This window comes from Oncorhynchus nerka, linkage group LG13 (genome assembly GCF_034236695.1).
Source record: "Oncorhynchus nerka isolate Pitt River linkage group LG13, Oner_Uvic_2.0, whole genome shotgun sequence".
Lineage (NCBI taxonomy): Eukaryota > Metazoa > Chordata > Actinopteri > Salmoniformes > Salmonidae > Oncorhynchus > Oncorhynchus nerka.
Genome location: NC_088408.1, coordinates 36,450,032 through 36,465,854, shown reverse-complemented (window position 1 = coordinate 36,465,854; position 15,823 = coordinate 36,450,032). Strand labels below are relative to the sequence as shown.

At 42.3% G+C, this 15,823-nt stretch overlaps 2 protein-coding genes across 2 annotated transcripts in view; both read right to left on the bottom strand.

Annotated features, from left to right (window-relative positions):
- Positions 1-542: 542 nt before the first annotated feature.
- Positions 543-5,165, bottom strand: slc35d3 (solute carrier family 35 member D3). Its single transcript, XM_029678836.2, has 2 exons — positions 4,201-5,165; positions 543-2,678 (listed from the first exon to the last, which is right to left on the bottom strand). The coding sequence occupies exons 1-2, from the start codon at positions 4,634-4,636 to the stop codon at positions 1,819-1,821; spliced, it is 1,296 nt and encodes a 431-aa protein (XP_029534696.1). The 5' UTR covers positions 4,637-5,165; the 3' UTR covers positions 543-1,818.
- Positions 5,166-5,869: 704 nt separating this feature from the next.
- Positions 5,870-15,823, bottom strand: part of pex7 (peroxisomal biogenesis factor 7) — a 30,328-nt gene continuing 20,374 nt past the window's right edge. The window contains exons 9-10 of the mRNA XM_029676871.2: positions 11,603-11,705; positions 5,870-6,888 (exon numbers count right to left, since the gene is read on the bottom strand). Coding sequence (XP_029532731.1) covers positions 6,808-6,888; positions 11,603-11,705 — 184 coding nt within the window. The 3' untranslated portion in view covers positions 5,870-6,807. The remainder of the gene's footprint in view (positions 6,889-11,602; positions 11,706-15,823) is intronic.

Here is a 15,823-nt window from a genome sequence, read left to right as displayed (position 1 = left end):
ACAGCATAATGCCCTTTCTTCAGGTCCTCAAAGGACTTCTGCAGACTGATGTCCCTACGCCTGATGTTTCTCAGCCATATCTTCCTCCTGAATAATTGCAATAGCGTGTAATGTTCAATCTCACATTTATTGAATTCACCAGAAATTGTGTCATTACAGGCTTTGTTTTCCATTTTATGGAAATATGACTCTCTCTCCCCCTCTCTCTCTACCATGGCATTTCTTAGTAAAATACTTCCAGTAAACTTTTTGCTAGCAAAAATGGGAAATGGGAATGAACGTCTCCTAAAAAGATGGCATTTTTATTAAAGTACCTTTTGCTTATCACATAAATGAGGATGAGACAGAGGCTGTGTTGATGGGCAGGCCAACATTAGAAAGTGTAGCTGTATGGTATGGATTGTATGGAGAATCCATGCAGATTTGGTTAATGAGGTGTTTAACTATCACTCTGTGATTGATTCCACAATCAGTGGTCTACATAGAGAAACACCTAGATAACATAATTGAAAGTAGACAATACTGGAGTGCAGCAGACAATCCAATGTTGAATATTGTTTAATTCAAAAACCACTCCGATGTGTGCATGTTGTTTCCTTTCCTGTACATTTGTCTGAATTCATCTCTATTTCCCCCCAAAATGAGAGGATGTGGAAAAAACTCCCCCTTTTCTCAATCAGAATCGCCTATTTATTTATTTTTTTCCCCTGGTCTATCTGTACTTCCAGAGTCCCACTGAAGGATTTCAAAGGCACTTTGGGATGGATTTTCCTGCAGCTAAAGTGCTGACTGCAGGCCTCTTTCTGGTTGGTAAGGGGGACAGATTGCTCACGCTTCTCCCTCTCCTCTCCACTGCAGGTACTCTGGAAGGACACAAACATCCTCTCACTGCATGCATTTAGATAAGGAAGTATTCTAAAACATGCTGGAAAATGCATTAGCTTTCAGATATGTATACAGTATTACTTTGAATCACGACACAGGAATCCTCCTTGGGGGTGATGTGAAATAGCTGTGTTTTCTTCAACAGCTCAGATCTTCTCTACGGGAATTGTTGTGGTTTACTTTGACTAATGAGCCATGTGTTCTGTAGAGACAGAAGTAATTCTCTTTCCAATCTAATATTGACATTAAGGATCGATGTGGTCTACCCATAATGATGTCCTCACAATCTGCCCCTGGGAGACGCTTTCAGTACGCCTATATAGCGTTGATAATAAGTGAACCTTATCACAACAGCTATCTATTGTTGGTAATTCAAAAAGATTCCTCAATGGAAAGGCAATATGGCTAAAACAATTACCATGCATTTCACTCAAATGGTTTTATCCTAAAGAAGAAGCCAACTTCCCAGTGGAACAGTTTCATAAAAATGGTTTAAATTGACTTTGCATTGCTCATGCAAATGGCAGTTGCTATTGCTCTTCACTTGCCAAACATCACAATTCATGGACCATACAGAATCAGGACAGGCAGTAACATTACGTGCAAATAAATTATTCATATTTTTTTATAACATGTCATAACATATCAATTTCAACCTTACACGATGTACTATCAATTATTCACCTGTTATTAATATGACTGATAAAATCAATATAAAACATTTAAACAAATGTATAGTCAGTATTTTTATCCAGTTCATATGAACATTCCATCTTCTTAAAAATATTTTTTGCTTCCATAAGAGCATGTTTGCCCCCCCAAAAAAACGATCTCAAAACATTCATCAGTGTGCAATGTCAAAGCAGTCTTACAAACAAATAGAAACATAAAGGACTGACAAAACATGCATCCTTTGAAAATAGAGATTCCCCATCAAGGGCTCTGCACCTCCATATTATCTATTAAGGTGTCTTTCTTGAAGAACTTCAGGTTACGGATGGACCTCCACACCCCCACGTAACTGTCACTCACAGACGGGCTGGCCCGGTTCTCGCTATGGAAGGCCTCTCTCTGGAGTTCTACAAACTCCATACTGTTGCTGGTGTCTTGAGGTGGGTAGTCACTGAGGCGCTGATCATTGAGTAGGTGCTCCTGTGTGGGGATAGATCCTTCGATCAATCCTCCGTCAGACCCTCTGCGACCATTGGGCAGGGGCTCCAGGTCTCCGTTGGGAGGCTTCTTCTCGATGTAAGGCTGTCCAGGCAGACTCTCGTCCTTGCTTTGCTCCTCCAGGTCCTGGTAGAGGGTCTTCCTCCTGGTCTCAAAGTACTTGACGATACAGTAGGTGATCGAACCCACCGTGTTGACCACCACGCCGGCCACAAACAGCCTGGTGGGCTCCACGTCGCTGAAGGCCACCATGCCCACTGTGATGGTGGCGATGCTCTTTACCACGCCCACGAAGCTGGTGGTGACGGCCGAGTTGATGTAGGTGCACTGCAGCGTGGTAAAGTTCATGGCACAGCCGATGAGGATGCAGATGGAGAAGATGCCAGAGATGAAGGGGTTACTCCAGCCCGTGTAGCTCCACATGTTGATGGAGTCCATGCTGACGATGGAGCAGATTAAGAGAACTGGGGAGGCCATGATAGCGATGGAATACTGGGCCGTGAGGGGGCCATATTCACTGTCTATGCTGGTCTTCTGGATCAGGACCAGGTAGGAGGCGTGGATGATCACAGCCAGGACGCCCGTCACGTAGCCAAACGGGTCACCCGTCACGTCACCAGACCCTGAGTTAACACAGACACCGTGTCACAATAAGAACCGCAGTGGTGAGAGAACAGCAAAAGAAAATACGCGATTACTTTTTTTTCTCAAAACGTTCTTATGTTCAAAAATTATCCCGTGTTTAATCAGCTCTCTGAGTGTTAAATATAACACTTTTTCAGTCTATATGGGTCCACACTTTACTAACACTTTGCTTAGAGCTAATGCTATTACTCTCAGTGTTAGAGAATTAACCCCTGTAGTGTTGTAGTAACTCGTTTTTGGGTGTTGCTTTAACACTGTAGGGTGTAAAGCCGTATTTGCATATTTCCCAGTGTGCCTTTCCATGAATTGTGGAGTTACCAGTACCATCCATGACTGTGTTTGATAGTGACATGGTTATTGCATTCCATGGCATTCAGTCCTGTAGCCTTCATCAAGTCAGTGCCCGTGTGAATATGTTATCATTGAAATTAAACTCTTTATGGCAACACATTACATATATCATAAGACCTTACTTTGACGGCCTAGATTTACCCTAACGCAGTGGTCTGAAACTCCTTGTTTGGAGGCCAAATCAGGCAAGTTTATGCTGGCTTGCAAAGTGATATGTAATTCCTATTGGAATCTATCCACAGTGGTATCCACTTTCTATGACCATGATATCCAACAATTTTAACTTCTAATCACCTGCAATCTGCATTCAGAATGACTGCCAAGGTAAGGAAGATTGCTCAATGAGACTACCTAAACCATCTAAACTGGAATAACCATCTCAGTAACGGGTGTGATAAGTCCAACTCCACAGATAACTCTTGAATCAAGTCTAGACATTTTACACTGAAAACCCAACACTAGGTAACACTGGCCAATTTGCGGTGCGGATGTAATGGCTCTTCTGAAAGTTATTATAAAGTAGTGTGCAGACATCTTTAACACATCCGATCCATATGATGGCGCAATGGGGACAGAGTAAGGTGGCGCATTTTCCTCACAGTATCAGCAACATTTAGAACTTCTGCATCTGTATACTTTACAATGGCACCTTTTTAGAAAACAGGAATCACTTTAACTTGTTTTTTTGTGTAATCCACAGTAGGCAAAAACTGGTTGAATCAAGTTTCCACGTCATTTAAAAAAAAACGATATACATATGTGATGACATTGAATCAACGTAGAAAACTGATTGGATTTGCAAAAAGTAATCAACTGAAAAGGGAATTTTGATTAAATATATATATATATAAATCCAATGACATAGTGACTTGTGTTTTACTTGAACTCAAGTTAGTTGAGAACTCAACCAGACTTAAATCACAACAAAACCTTGAAATGACGTCTGTTCCCAGTGGGCAGGTTGGTGTATTTCTAATATTGGCTCTAGGATGAATTATCGCTTGTATGCAGTAATTTGAAGCCCATACACTCACCACTTTTAACTGCGTAATATGCACCATATGGATAGGCAATTTAGAATAAATCATAATGTTTCGTTCCTACTTAACTTGATGTATAAGTATAATATAATAATACGTGTAATTTTACCAGCTAATGCTGCTCCTCCGGTAGTGATGAGCACCGCCGTTATGACCCCCACTGATGGGGTTCCGTTCTTCAGAATGCACACGCCGATACCCAGGGTGGCCAACGGTAGACAACGTTTGAAAACCACATACATGGGTAGACTCAGTCCTCTGAGAGACCATAATGTCAGAGTGGACTGTAATGTGGACAGAATACAAACACTTCCGAAGACTTTGGCTAGTTGAAGGCTGAACGGGGGTATGTCTACTTTTCCCAGTCTCCTTAGTATCTCAAGTGTAACCGCCGCCAATGTGCTGGTGAGGCACTGGATGAGAGTGAGGTAGTTGAAGTTATAAGTCGTGATGAGAAATTTTAGCAAAATGTTCAACGATCCCGAGAAAAATCCATGAGCAACAGCGACGGAGATACCAAGAAAACGACCTTTACAAACTTCCATGGTTGCCTTGAATTTCCCTTTACGCAAGAGCAAGGAAAATAACGGTGAGTCCTTATTGTGCGCTCAGTCCCTTTGAATAAAGTGTATACTGTACAGCCTTTCTCCTTGAGAGCACAGCTGTAAATGTCCAAGTTATTAATGTCAAGAAAAAAATCGATTGCAAGCAGGACCTTTCAATACAACAGGGTCCGTAAAACAAATAGAGGCTGGTCCCAAAACGTTGAAGATAAAAAAGCTTGGGAATGTTGACGCAAATGTTTGAATATGCGTATTTCATCAATTAAATCACCTTTTCTGTTCGTGAGGTTCTAGCTTACTTACTTTGGTGTCACATGCTGTTGGATACAGCACAGAGACTGCGAGGTGAGCTGTTGTGAAAGAACTAAACTACAGTGCATATGGGTAAACCCGACAGTATATTACCTCTAGAACAGAGCTGCATGAGCGCAACACTTGAGCGCTTAAGTTGCCACGTTGAATAACACATTTGCCGCAACTGTGGTTGGTTGCCTTTTACCCACAATAACGGACGTAGGAACCAGCCTACTTACTTTGAAGGACTTTACCAGTCTGTTTTATTTACATATTGCAGTCCTCGGACCAATTACAACGCTTTGCAAACGCATGAAATCGGCGTAAATTAGACTAAATTGTAGTGCCACGATGAACGGGGACCAGGGCACATGGACCCAGTTAATTTTCTTCAAGGGACATAACGTTTTATATAGTGTTACCTCAACCATGCATTACTGTCTCTGATGTATTTGGAAAAAAAACCTCTTCTCTGTAGATTGATTTTGACCACGACAATTCAGCTTCCAGTGTGAAAAATCCAAATGATGGAGGATCATTAAAATAAAATAGGCATAAAGTTAGTATGTTTCATGATTAAATCGCATTTGAAGCAAAGAAAGGCACACTCTGTTTATATATTTCCCTTGTAAATTTTCCCATGTCGACCAGTAGGAATTATGTGTGATAAGAATGCATCCAGTGTGCTTGCAATTTAGTCCATAGCGCTAAGCAAATCTTGATAAGACAAGCATAAAGAAACCAAAACAAACAAACACTAAAATAAACGTAGCCCTATAGGCAAAATAATAAACCGGTGAAAGACAATGACTTCAGACTATATGCAAAAAAAGAAGCAATAGCAAAGAAGATTGTAAAATACTAATTCCAAGAGGGTTGGAGCCTATTTCAGATTGGTGCAATCAATGCCAGACAGCTCGCCTGTGTGCAGTCACTTTTATTATGAAATGTACTCACACAGAAGAAAAAAAAAAAACGGTCTCCAGAGAACATTTGGTTCAGGCCTCAACAGCCTTTATTTTGTATTTAACCTTTATTTAACTAGGTAAGTCAGTTAAGAACAAATTCTTATTTACAATGAAGGCCAAACTCTAAGGACGCTGTGCGCCACCCAATTGGTCTCCCAATCACGGCCAGCTGTGATACAGCCTGGAATCGAACCAGGGTCTGTAGTGACACCTCTAGCACTGAGATGCAGTGCCTTAGAACGCTGCACCAATCGGCAGCCCAACTCATATGCATAAAGCAGCATAAAGCTGGGATTGATGAGGGCTAAATTAGGGCTCTCTCCCCTCACCTCTCCCACCAGGGCACAGAGAACATTCTGTCAGATTCATGACATTTACTTTGATATCCATAGAATGAACATTTTAATGCAATGGAAAGTCTGACAAGATCATGGATAGAGTTCAAGCCTGTGTGTCGAGTTATATGGCCAGGTTTGTTTCTCCTTGGTCGAGGACGCAGAGAAATTAAGTAAATAATCAAATGCATTTCAACCTCTCACTAAATCAGTACACTATCACTAAATACACCAATATGACCATACATTCTACCAACAATAAGGACAAACAGCAGATCATCAGGCATTTTGTTGGCACGTGTTTGAGTTGAGCAACCTTCATATAAAACTCTCTCTCTCTCTCTCTCAGAGGGGGAGGAATCCCCGCTTCCCCATCTGTATTCAGACTCTGTTGTGTGTGCGGGCTAGGATGACGCGTTCCCACAGCCCCCCTTTTAGTAGAATCATTATTAAAGCCGCAGTGAAGCTTTGGCAAACGCCACGGCCATGATTGAAACCCACTGCCGTCCTAAAAGTCCTCTCTCCTCTTCCTTGCGGCAGGGCAATTATGAGCTCTCTACCGTGCGCTAGGCGGAGGGGCAGCCAGGCATAGAGGTGTGTAGATTTTCACCGTCTCATCCCAGGAGCAGTCCACCACCTGTGGACACAAAGACAGATTGCACGAATCAAAATTAGATTCCACGTGATCCGAGTGATGGAGATGACGTCCTCATGTGATTTCACATGATAAGAAAATGTGTCTTTGTTGGGTTTCAGACTGGAGTCAGACAGAGGACTATGATATATTAGGATGCATGTGACTTGTTGTATGGTCAGTCACATTCATACAATGGGCGGGATTTCAGAGTTGGATGGAGAGTGTCGAGGGTAGTTTTGGTCCATAATTGTCTGCTGTTCCTATAATAGCAGTGAACATTTTATGGTGTCTAGGTGTGTCACTTTTTTGTTGTTCAGACAGAATTGCACATACTGTTTAGACATTTTCAATATTACTCTGTATACTGCGAGTGCAGTATCTGAGTGGAGATTGGCTTTTCAAGCAGTCATTGCATTGACGCCTCAAAAGGCGTTAAAGTGCTTTTTCAACAATGTGAAGACATGTTTTTGAGCCTTAGTGGGGTTCGTTATTAGTTTGAACTCTATCAGAAGTACAGAATGTCATGGTTATCAACTCAATTACACACGGTCCACTTTCATTTAGTCTTTATAAAGACAATAAAAATGCTATTCAATAGCATGGCAAATTGATCAGGGCTTTTTAGCTCCACAGACCGAAAGCTCCGTGGTACGGCAGTCAAAAAAGTCTTCACACACGACAAATTATATACTGGCCTATCTGTCCACATATATTTAAATAAAAGGCTAAGTTTATTTAGCTTTTATGAACAATAAAGTATGGAGGGTCATAAAATAACAAACACGGTGCTATAGATTTCTGCCAGTATGATTTAGCTCTGAAGAAATATGTCTCCAACAGAGCGCCATACTTCATTTAGCTCTTTCCTCTCCTCTCCGTACCTTGGTGGGAGGGGGGGGATTCATTATTCTTGAGTACTACAGAGGAGAATCTGCCTCACTGCCAAGCAGACCAGCCCGTGACTCAGCCATTGAAGGAAAAAAAATGGCCTCCATTAATTACTTTACTGAAAAACAAAGTGAAAGCCACAGAGAGGCCAGCGCTGCAGCAGTCTGGAGGGTAAAAGAGGAAGAGGAGGAGGAATGACCTCTGAGGGGTGTCCCTGTCCCCAGTCCCTGCTGGGTGGCAGAGAACGGAGAGGTCCAATCCTATACTTCAACTTTCTCCAAAACCGGATTTCTCCAAACTATTCTAGGGGAGGAAAACTTTGAGTCTCTCCCTGAATTTCGTCTGGATGTTAGAATATCTGTCATATTCTCCCCTCTGTGATGTATTACCCCTGCCTGGCATCCAAGCAGCTTAACTCCTGCTCCTCTGTAAGGAGCTGTTAACATGTAATTGCTGCAGTTTGGAGGGTCTATGCAGGGGAGGCTGCTGTGCTGTGTGTTGTGGTGCGCTTCACAGCACAACAACAATAGAGCTGGTCAGAGGCTAGCACAACCTGGAGAGAGGGGATCAATCAGACACGTGTGACTGCATGCAGCATTAGTCTGTGGGAGGGTGGGGGACCACTCTGCACATTAGCTGGGGTGAGGGTAAGGGGGTGTGTGCAGTGATGTGCTGTGTGTTGGCAGAGGGAGACAGTTGGGGGCTGTACTGTAGGAGACTTCCAGTCATGTGGAGACTGGAGAGGGTAGTGGGCTGTGTCAAGGCTGTATCTTCTTGGCATGTTGAGATGGAGGTTGTGTGCGTTAGCCTACGGTTTATTCTCTCTACTGGTGGGGGGGCGGGAGAGAAACACTGCTGTAGGAGTTTTCCCCCGCTCCGATACTGCATGCTCCCTCTTCTTGGCACAGGTAACCGTACCCTCCTGCACCCCCGCAGGTTGGCAACAGACAAACCTGTGCCTGAAAAATAAATTAGGAAAAATTGATGCTTGAAAAAATACACTTATCACAACAAATTGGTTGGAGTGCCAAGCAAGCTTTTGTGTAGCTGTGCTGGGTAGGCACGACTTCCATTGGTTTGCAGTAGATGTGCAACTGGCAAACATCTGCCAGAAAGAGATTTTCAGCCCCCAGACGAGTTTGGCTCAGGGGACGTCATCATTCATAATAATTAGAAGCGGGGTATCTGAGTAATTTTGATTGCTGTTCCAAGTTAAGGCATATCCTTAAAAAATGTTTACATTTACAGAACTTTACGGGGGTAACTGAAATTATGTAAAGTACAAGACCTAAATGGATGACTGAGATACCATACCCACTGCATAAAAAGAGAATGTTAAATGCCATCTACTTTTCTACGAAATGTACTTCTGCCAGAAGAAGGGGAAAAAAAGACTTCAAGATCATCCTCAAGGTAATCCAAAAAGGATATGCTGACACAAACATTGAACAAATATAGGATGTCTTAGTCTAATTCCTTTACTAATATATGCACAGTTGAGATATCCTATATTAGTGTGTGATGTAGGTGGAGAAGTGAACTGTGCAGTAGTTGATTGCTGTTATCTGAGTCACAGCCTGGCTGTGATGTCTCACTGACAGTTCTGACCTGCTGTCTTTCATCCATCACTATGTGCTGACGTCAGGCCTGACTGTGGAAACTACCGTTCAGACCCCGCAGACTGCACCACAGGCAGCCCCCTGTGTGTGTGTGTAGGGTTGCAAAGCTGAATGGTCATTTACTAAAGCTACCGGAATCTTCAGGAAATTTGGTAATTAACAGAAAATGTATACATTTTTTATCGTAATCTATCGTAACTATGGTCAAAATATTACACCAATGGTAACACCAATGGTATTCACTAAGTTGATTTTTTTAAAATATTTTTTTTTACAATAATATACGGAACAAAAATATAAACTCAAGATGCAACAATTTCAAAGATTTTACAGAGTTATAGTTCATATAAGGAAATCAGTCAATTTAAATAAATTCATTAGGCCCTAATCTATGGATTTCACATGACTGGGCAGGTGCGCAGCCCCCACAACATGATGCTGCCACCCCCATGCTTCACGGTTGGGATGGTGTTCTTCGGCTTGCAAGCCTCCCCCTTTTTCCTCCAAACATAACAATGGTCATTATGGCCAAACAGTTATATTTTTGATTCATCAGACCGGAGAACATTCTCCAAAAAGTACGATCTTTGTCCACATGTGCAATTGCAAACCGTAGTGTGGCTTTTTTATGGCGGTTTTGGAGCAGTGGCTTCTTCCTTGCTGATCAGCCTTTCAGGTTATAGGTTACGATATAGGACTCATTTTACTGTGGATATAGATACTTTTGTACCTTTACTCCAGCATCTTCACAAGGTCCTTTGCTGTTGTTTAGTGATTGATTTGCACTTTTCGCACCAAAGCTTCGAAAGTCATTTCTTGCATGGAATAGCCTTCATTTCTCCGGACAAGAATAGACTGACAAGTTTCAGAAAAAAGTGCTATTTTTCTTGCCATTTTGAGCCTGTAATCAAAATGCTCCAGATACTCAACTAGTCTAATGGCCAGTTGTATTGCTTCTTTAATCAGGACAACAGTTCTCAGCTGTGCTAACATAATTGCAAACACGTTTTCTAATGATCAATTTGCCTTTTAAAATGATACAACGTGCCATTGGAACACAGGAGTGATGGTCGCTGATAATGGGCCTCTGTACGCCTATGTAGATATTCCATAACAAATCTGCCGTTTCCAGCTACAATAGTCATTTACAACATTAACAATGTCTACACTGTATTTCTGATCCAATTTGATGTTAATTTTAAATGGACTTTTTTGTGTGCTTTTCTTTCAAAAACAATGAAATTTATAAATGACCCCAAACTTTTGAACAGTAGTGTGTGTGTGTGTGTATATATATATATATATATGTTTTACAGCTTTGTCATTCTTTATTTAAATGTTTTCTTATTTAATAGGTGATAAAGCCACACAGAGGACTAGATATTATTCGACACCTGTGATCATCTGAAGTACCCTAAAGGGCCACTAGATGTTGTGTGATAGATTACATCAAATCCTTGAAAGATGCCAACATTCTGGTAGTTTACTGGTCAACTTTGAAAGTTTTCAGGAATGTGGGTGTGTTTGTTCGATGTGTGTATGTGTGTGTAGATCCACAGGCTCCATGGACACTGTATACCCACAGTCGTGTTTATGCCAAATTGTGCGTGACATTTTTTCCCCCAGAGAATAATACAGGAAGGCTATCAGCGTCATATGAAAAATGACAACCCCAGTAATGACTAGTCTTTACAATAGAGCTTATTACATCCTATCAGTCAATTTTCCAGTCCTCTCAGGCTGAACAATGTAAACAGCCATGAGAGACCCAACAGTAGAGGCTAGGTACGGGTTAGGAATAAGAAGAACTGAGAGTGACATTTTCAATTATATGGCTCCTCAGCTAGATTGATAGCTGGACTGATATCAAACACTTTGTGAGGGAGAATGTGATGCTGGCTACTGTAATGCAGACGGATAGATAGATAGATAGAACAGCACTGCAGTGGACTTTATAAGGATACATTTACTCTATGCAACGGTTTTCTTCAGTACAATATATACCTCAGGAAAAGGCAGAAGTAGTGTTTTCTCTAAGTGAACGTGCTGGGCCTGCAGGGGTAAGTGTCCACTGTTGTGTTATGTCGCTGTGTCGGAACCCCTAGAAGCGTTTTTCCCCCACAGAAGTTGGGTCCAATGGCTGAGCTCTGTGGCTGAGATAAATACATGGACCAGTGCGATGATAGTTAGACAATAGTGAGACAGACCTGGTTGGGGATTTGCAGATTGAAGTCCAGGCCACAGACGAACTCTGAGTGGTGCTCCAGGGTCTCCAGCAGCGGCTGCTCGGTTCTGGAGTAGTCCCAGAGCCTGTGGAAGCAGACGCAGCCGAACATGAGGCAATCCCACTAATTGAAACGCCGTTTCTCCCCTTCTGACGCCCGGCGATGGCTCAAAGCCCTGACGCAGCGCGCGCCAGACTGAACCACTTAGCAAATGTAATTAAATGATTTCTTTTGAAAATATTCCGGGCCTATTTATGTGTGCCAGGGGAGTCAGTCATTTAGAGTTATTATAGAAAGAGAGCTGTTAGTGCCAATCAGCAATAGGCCTCTCCCACACTGCAACTGCATTGTGGGTCTGGAGCCCATTGGATGTTAACAGGTAGGATTGCATTCAAGAAAAAATCCACTTAGACCATTAGAGTCAAAAGGAAATAAGAGGTTTGCGGAAGCAATGCGGATGATGAAAACAAACTCGGAAATTAGCCTCGAAAAATAAAATATGTGTTGATTGTTCTCTAGTCTAAATGATACATCGGTGTTCAACAGAAGAATAAAACAAATCCACAAAGAGAACAAGGCTGTTAGTGTCTACAGTATGTACACTATATTTTCAAAAGTATGTGGACATACCTTCAAATTAGTGGATTCGGCTATTTCAGCCACACCCGTTGCTGACAGGTGTATAAAATTGAGCACAGCCATGCAATCTCCATAGAAACATTACTAAAGAGCTTAGTGACTTTCAACATGGCACTGTCATAGGATGCCACTATTCCAAGAAGTCAGTTTGTACAATTTCTGCCCTGCTAGAGCTGCACCGGTCAACTGTAAGTGCTATTATTGTAAAATGGAAAGGTCTAGGAGCAACAACGGCTCAGACGCGAAGTGGTAGGCCACACAAGCTCAAAGAACGGGACCGCCGAGTGCTGAAGAGCGTAATGTGTAAAAATCATCTGTCCTCAGTTGCAACACTTACTACCAAATTCCAAACTGCCTCTGGAAGCAACGTCAGCACAAGAACTGTTCATGAAATGGGTTTCCATGGCCAAGCAGCCGCACACAAGCCTAAGATCACTATGCACAATACCAAGCGTCGGCTGGATTGGAATAAAGCTTGCCGCCATTGGACTCTTGAGTGATGAATCATGCTTCACTATCTGGCAGTCAGACGGACGAATCTGGGTTTGGCGGATGCCAGTAGAATGCTACCTGCCTGAATGCACAGTGCCAACTGTAAAGTTTGGTGGAGAAAGAATAATGGCCTGGGGCTGTTTTTCATGGGTTTGGCTAGGTCCCTTAATTCCAATGAAGGGAAATCTTAACACTAAAGTATACCAGTCATTCTAGACGATTCTATGTTCCCAACTTTGTGGCAACAGTTTGCGGAAGGCCCTTTCCTGTTTCAGCATGACAATGCCCCTGTGCACAAAGCGAGGTCCATACAGAAATGGTTTGTCAAGATCAGTGTGGAGTAACTTGATTGGCCTGCACATAACCCTGACCTTAACCCCATCGAAAACTTTTGGGATGAATTGGAATGCCGACTACGAGCCAGGCCTAATCGCCCAAAATCAGTGCCCGACTTCACTAATGCTCGTGGCTGAAGTGAAGCAAGTCCCTGCAGCAGTGTTCCAACATCTAATGGAAAGCCTTCCCAGTAGAGTGGAGGCTGTTATAGCAGCAGGTAGGGGGCCAACTCCATATTAATGCCCATGATTTTGGAATGAAATGTTTGATGAGCAGGTGTACCACCCCAATCACTTCAAGAGTAGTGTCAGTAGGACTCATCTCCATAACTCACACTCAGTACGTTTCTGTGGGAACAAACAGTCAGATCCAGGCCCAGTGGCGACGCGCTCTAGCTCAGGTACTGTAGATGGCTCTCCTTCTCGTTCCTCCTACAATACCCAGCCAGCGTTCCGGCTAATTGAGGTGAGGCAATATCCTGCTCTAATTAGCCCTACAATAACAGGTGGCAGCGGCCAGCGCATCGTTTACCTTCCGTCCCAACACTCCTGAATGAACAGAGCCCACCATGGCAACACAACCTCACCTAGCGCTGTGAATCAAAGAGGACACCTAATCTCATGTAAACACCAGGACCTGGTAGAATTCTAAAGACACCCAAACGTAACTTGGAGTGAGTAAACAGAGGCCTGGGATGAGGTCTATTTTACAACAGGTGCAATCGCCTCTACCCAGTCCCATGCCTGTAATGAATGGACAGTACATAGGAAAACAAACCTTTTGTTCAGCAGTGCCATGACGATCTAAGGAAAATCATTTCCGTTGATTACCTTTAAAGCATAGGTGATCGATGCAGTGCAGTGCTAGAAATAATTACCTGGTTTCTTCACGTAATATGACACAACCCCATGGCTAAACACGCTCCACATCAAAAACAGTATTGACCTATGAGTTTACCCAGTCATATGTACATAGAGTTAGGCTATTAGCTCTGTAGGCTAACGTGGGCTTGAGTTGCACTGACAATTCTGGTTAAATATCCGTTCAGTAACCAATATCATATATAAACCTGAATGATAACTGCTAATTTCTCCCAAATGTGTACAGGCCAGCACAACATAATTGGGTTGTTACATGAAAACAGTGCCTATGATATTTTAACTAGAAATTGTGCGCCAATATTGAATTTTAAAAGACTGTTATATTAAATGAAGTGCCTTTTAATATAGACCATATGGAAAATTATATAAATCATAAATATAAATAAATATTGGTAAAGTGCCAAAATTCTGCATTTTGACATGTCCCCCAACCATGTGTCACTTCTAGGAATATTTTAAATCCAAAAATGTCTCCAAGTTCCATCATTGTATAGCCTTAGTTTTTTTGTTGCTTTGACAAAGTCATTTCTGAAGATTATTATTTATTTTTATGTGATTAGTGATTCATTTACGTCCCTCAATTGGGAGGCAGGTAGCCTTGTGGTTAAGAGCGTTGGGCCAGTAACCGAAAGGTTGCTGGATGGAATCCCCGAGCTGACAAGGTCAAATGAACAAGGGAGTTAACCCACTGTTCCTAGGCCGTCATTGTAAATAAGAATATGTTCTTAACTGACTTGCCAAGTTAAATTAAATTTAAATTTAAGGGAACTTAAAACATTTGTTTTGTGAAGCTTGCATTCAATTGCCACTTCCCTTTGCACACAATAAGCTTCCATTCCCCCTGTCAAAAGGGGATTTGTGACTGATTTCAGAAGAAATCGTCAACTCTGTTACTATTACTTTATTTGGCACTTAATAGGCACTTTTTTAAAAATAACCTCTTGAGATGGGAGAATGTAAAAATCAAACTTTTTTTTGACCAAGTTACACTTCTCAAAAGTCTTGAGGCTGAAATTCTGTGAGAGACTCATGATCCTGCTCTGTGTGTCTAGGCCTATAAGAGCACAGAGGCACCAGTGTGGGACAAGGGCTTGTAAAATATACAGAGAGGGGCTTTCCCATAGCCACTGACTTTCACATGACATCGGAAACAAAAAGCCAAGTCAAGGGAAGTGAAGAGTGAACAGCAGCTAGAACAGAGATAGATAGTTCAGGTAGGCCTTCAGCAAATAGTATGACAGTAATCCAGTGAAGGCAATGCTGAAGAAAACCTCCCAAAAATGACTCATTCCGATCAGTGGCAAGTGTGTTACTTGCATAACATGGCATAACTTTCTGTCAGACAGATGCAGCCAAGTCGTCAACAAAGAGACCAGGTTCCCCACAGAGTCAGAGAAAAACTGTGTTTATCCAAACACCAAGAATAGAATTTAAAAAAAGAGTGTTTATTTTTTTCACACGAAAGCAATTGACTCGATTTCGGACTTCAAACAACAAGATAAGGCTGGCCTTGGAGGGGCCTGAAGAAGCCTGGTGTCGCATAAAATGTCTCTGTGTAGTCAGCGATAGTTTCTAATGAAATACACCACCACAGTAATCTGCCTGAATTAACCAAGGCAGTCTTGCCCCAGGCCAGATCAATAAAAGTCAGGTTGGCACTGGTCCAAACCTCAGCAGCCAACCAGCCCACTGAACACTGCACTGCATTGCACACTGCACTGTAAACAGCACCAGGTAGCCAAGCAGTTAGAGCGTTGGGCCAGTAACCGAAAGGTTGCTGGTTTGAAAACCTGAGCCGACATGGCCTGTCGATATGCCCTTGAGGAAGGCACTTAACCCTACTTTGCTCCAGGGT